Here is a 5,094-nt window from a genome sequence, read left to right as displayed (position 1 = left end):
TTTTTTTTAAGTAAGTAAGTAAGATTTATTAGAGATAAATCAAGATCATAATACATATTATAATATGATTAAAATTATCATAAGAATATAATTGAATATATCATGGGTTTTATCACAAAATAAGATAAGGTTATATCATAGGAAGGTTAATTTTCTCTGCATTTAAGAAATAGCAGATTTTCTGTATTTCTCCGTTCTAGTATAGTTGACAGTAAATAGTTCAGCGTTCCGTAGCTGGTGGTTGTGAGTGACTGGTTCTACCGGGAATAGGGCAGAATGCCTTTGAGATTTTGGACGTTTTTTAGCAAAGGATAAACAAAGTTTCTCTCTCCTAATCCTTATGATTTCTAGTTCCTGAACGGATAGAGAAGTTTACTGGTTAAAATATCCCCTCACAATACGTTTCCTGCCACAAAACAGGAAACTTTATGTGGCAGGAAACGTTTTGTGCAGTGAAACGTTCTGAGATAAACCATTCAGAAAAGCAACATTTAGCAAAGAAACATTCAGTAAAGAACCATTCAGTAAAGAAACATTCACCAAAGAAACATTAGTAAAGAAACGTTAAGTTTGGAAACGTTCAGTAAGTAAACGTTTTGTTAGTCTGAAATGTATAAAAACGTAACTATTGAGAATTATATATTCTGCAGTTGTTCTCTCATCCTTTATTCTAATTTACACTTAATCCTCAATGCTCAGTATTCATGCTAATAGGAAACAGACAGAGCTGTAAACTTTACAATTGTGGATATCTAGATCAATGCTTGATCTCCTCTTTTTCTTAATCTTAAGATTATTTTAATCTTTAGTTTGTATCTTGGAAAGTTTCTAAAATTCAACCAATCAGAGTCACCCCGCTCTATTAGTTGCATGATTCGAGCCAGTACAACATGTCTGTATATGTATTCAGTCGGGCTGTCCAGTCTAGACTACCCAGCATGTCAAAATGTAGCCGGACAAGATCAGAGTGGAGTGGTGTATGCAGAAACCCAAACGACCAATCCGAAGCTGTAAAATTTTAAATTTTGCGCGCCATTTACTGAGAGAATTCTCATTGGTTGGAGTCCAGCAGGGATATTTAAAAGAGAGGATTAAGAAGAAAATAACAAGAGTCCACAGTGAATACAGAGGTTCAGCGATCGGGAATCGGGATTAAAGGAAACAAATTCTAAAGTTTTCAGTTCAGCACTCTTCTGCAAAGGATAAGTCTGAGGATATATGCTTAAATGATACTTAACCTATGTTACCCACAGTCCCATGCCCTAGAAAAAAGGCCTTAAAGAATAGGTATAGGGTTGAAAGTCATGTGCATAGCCCAATTTTTCAAGGCCAGCTCATTGAACAAAAAATTAGATCGATAACTTTAGTTATATATAATGGTTATATAAATGTAAAAAAAAATATTATTTCTTGTTTTAAACAAATGTTAAAGTCTGACACATGTTCCTACGTCTATTTTTCAAAGGATTTTCAAAAAAAATATAGTTTTTAGATTTTTAGCTTTAGTCATAAAAAAGTTTTTTGCTATTTTAGATTTTTTTACATAGACCGGGCTTTTTACCGCCAGCTGTACCCTACCCTATGCAGAAATAAAAATAAGTGATAGTGTCAAAAACGTGAGTGCCAGAGCAAAAAATTAGAGTGGGGAGGGGGTGGGTCCCCAGCTGTTTAGGGTTAACGATTGGATTTGATGTTTTAGGATTGGTGTTTGCCACTGTTCTATTTGTGAAATCGATTAAAAATTACAATACATGAGAATTGAGATTAAGAGACATATTGCTGAGAAGCACTTTCCACCTTACAGAATTATTTGATCTTACTTCTCGTCTTATCTGAGTTTGATGTTAGAAGGAGGACATTTATAAATGATTGTAGAAGTTACAAGCATTAAGTTGACAAATGAACAAACTTGAAGGTCTTGAAGTTTCTTATACTCTCAAAGAAACTAATCCTATTCATAATTTTCTCCAATAGGTAAGTTGCAAGATGGGTTTGGATTGAAAATCCCCTAAAACAAAAGAAATGTACATTCCCGAAAAATCCCCAAATGTAAGTTTTGAAAATCCCCAAAAAGGAATAATAAAAGCATTGTCCTTAGAACACTTTCATTTATACCTCAGAAAATTTGATTGATTTGATTAAATATTAAAATATTCTTTAAATTGAAAGTTTTTTTTAAAAAGGCTCCACCAACAAATACAGGGTTACCCACAAAGGATGAGACTGTAAAGACGATTTGAAACTCATAAAATATGATGATTACAAGGTTAAATCAAATCTTCTTTCTTTAAAATTGTCTTGTAATGGCATATTTATTGACATGGTAACGAAAAAAAACAGTTTACAGGTGTAGAGATATAAATAAATAGACAGTATAAATTTTGTACAATTGTCTCTGAAGTCTCATCCTTTTTGGGTAACCCTGTATAATATTGAAGTGCACTATGTATATTACCAGAATTATTCTCAACATATTCGATTTCTATATTTAGCACAGGGTGTCCCATGAAACATGACAGTTGGTCAATAGTTTTAAATGTTGTCTTCCATACTTGAGTTGGTTGATACCAAAGAGAATAAAGAAAATTACATATGGCAGTCATATTATGGTAAAATTAATTTTAATGTAAAATATATTTTACTTCAAGATTTTTAAAAACTAAATAAACTGCTAAAAGTCTTTAATATCTGATGTGATAAAAGGAAGATGACATTCAAAACTATTCACCAATTGTCATTTTTCTTGAAACATGCACCCTGTTTATTAATTGTATAATTGAGTGCAATTGCATCAGAATTGTTGTTAAATTCGGAATTAAAGAACAGAATCCCATGCATTTGAATTGGTTAACTTTATAATTTTCGCTCAATTTTTTTTTCTTCAATGATCATGTCAAAACTATTATAGTTTGTTGTTTGTTTTACCCTTGGTTCGGAAGTTTTCAAATATAAAATATGTAACGAAAACAATGCTATATAAGTTTATTTAAAATTAACTTTTATGATTCCGGAAAACCCGTTAACCAGATGTGATTTAAAATAACGGCGACTTTCTTTAGTTTTTGCCTTATAATTTCATGAAACTCACAGAAAATAAAAATAAAAATGAATGCGTTTAAAAGGTGTTTAAAAATATTCAAAAAATAAATAATTAAAATCGTTACCAAACGGTAAATACCGCTAACGAACGGAACACTCAGTTCTTAGTGCAGAACAAACCGCTCGCGCTAGTGGAAAAGTTGGTTCTTTCTGTTATTTTAAAAAAAACCGTTAACGAAAAGCTTAAAAATAGTCTGAACATGGCTGCAGACTAATCCATCTATCAAAGAAACATCATATATCTATATAATAAAACAAGACATTCGTATATATATGTTGCCTATAGCCGGGCAAACGGCTGGTCTGATTGGGCTGAAATTTTTTGTGGACACTCATGGGTGGCCGGGAGGTGTTATAGGCTAAAAAAATCGAAATTATTTTTTTTCAACATTTTTTTCACGCCGTGCCCTTCAGCTAGCATATTATACTGGACACAAAAGCTTATACTCCATCACAGATAGGAATGTATTGATGTATTGATGTAAAAAGCACTTAATATGAAGTAATAATTTACACATGATTGATCTCAGCATAATCTTTTAGATCTTCAGATTGGCTCCTAGTTATGCTATACATAGAACATCTATATATGTAATCAATTAAATCAGTCCAGGGGTTTATGAGTTATATTCGGACGTACACAAACAAATTTAAAAAACAAACAAACAAACAAACAAATAAACAAACAAACATGAAGACACACAGAGATTACTTATTTGTGTATGATCTAGCTAGGAAATACAGCTTTGCCGGAAAAATCAATTTTCGTTATAAAAGTTAACAATGTCTAAACTGCAAGTTAAAATACATTTCGCATTTTTTTCATATTTCGTTCGATCGAAAAAATGCGAAATTTTCGCGAAATAAGAGATGGGAAAAACGCGATAATTTCGCAAATCAAATATTGCATATTTGGTAGAAATATTTTTTTAAATCATAAATTTTAACTTTTACCAACAAAAACATTTTTTTAAAGTATTATTTATTAGAGGATGGGTTAAATTCAAAATTCAAAATTCAAATATAGAGTTTTAATGTTTCCTTGAAAAGACTTTATAATAGTGTATGCTCACTGTGCCTGAAATTTAAATGTCTAGAAGTTTATTTTCGAACCATTTCCTCAAACTGTATGTTCGCAGGCTGTCACACAAATTCCCATTTTAACCATGAACGAACNACACCTTACTTCTATTCTATTTGAACACCCTGGTCCGCACACCTTATTCTCTTTGGATAACCTAGTCCACCCACCTAGTTCTATTATCTTTGGAAACCCTTGTCCATCCACCTTATTTCTATTCTCTTTGGAAACCCTGGTCCACCCACTTTACTTCTATTTTCTTTGGAAACCCTTGTCCACCCACCTCAGTTCTATCCTCCTTGGAAATTGTGTAATTACACAGGGACAAATACAAAAAATAGAGGGAGGGGGGGATGTTAAAAGTAATGTCTAATGCGGGAGGTGGGGAAGAGGGGCGGGGGTTTGATAATCGAGTGCATGGGAAATTACATAGAAAAGCTACTCAAGATTCTCTTCTTTATTTCACAACTAAATAAGAATAATTTATTTACAGAAATATAACAAATGCAAATTATAATCATAACGATCGTGAATGACTCTCTTTTAAAAACATTGCTTTTTTCAATTTTTTTTCAAGATTATTTGTTTTATTTGTTTACAAATACAAATTAATTAAAATGCGTTTTTAAATTTTTGGCAGTCAATTGTTAATGATAGTTTTAATGAAAAAATCAGTGCACACTAAAATATTAGAGTTTAAGGAAGTTGAATTTCATAAGACGTAGGACTGGAATTCATATTTCTTAATTTTAATTTTCTTTTATTGAAGAGCTATTTAGATAAACCAAAGTATTTAATTTTTCATACTAGTGCTAAAAAATTAAAACTAGAGAAGCTACGAAGTCACAAAGTCGTACTAGCAATACCACATACATTGTACCCTCTCCTTCTATATAGTTTGCATGGGGGGGGGG

At 31.8% G+C, this 5,094-nt stretch overlaps 1 protein-coding gene across 1 annotated transcript in view; it reads right to left on the bottom strand.

The window, feature by feature from the left end:
- Window positions 1-4,605: 4,605 nt before the first annotated feature.
- The window catches only part of LOC111712542 (bromodomain-containing protein 4), an 11,326-nt gene continuing 10,837 nt past the window's right edge, over window positions 4,606-5,094 (bottom strand). Inside the window, exon 10 of the mRNA XM_023487187.1 lies at window positions 4,606-4,648. Within this exon, the coding sequence (XP_023342955.1) occupies window positions 4,606-4,648 (43 nt within the window). The remainder of the gene's footprint in view (window positions 4,649-5,094) is intronic.

The sequence above is a fragment of the Eurytemora carolleeae genome, unplaced genomic scaffold (assembly GCF_000591075.1).
Source record: "Eurytemora carolleeae unplaced genomic scaffold, Eaff_2.0 scaffold1186, whole genome shotgun sequence".
NCBI lineage: Eukaryota > Metazoa > Arthropoda > Copepoda > Calanoida > Temoridae > Eurytemora > Eurytemora carolleeae.
This window is presented reverse-complemented; position numbering and strand designations above follow the sequence as displayed.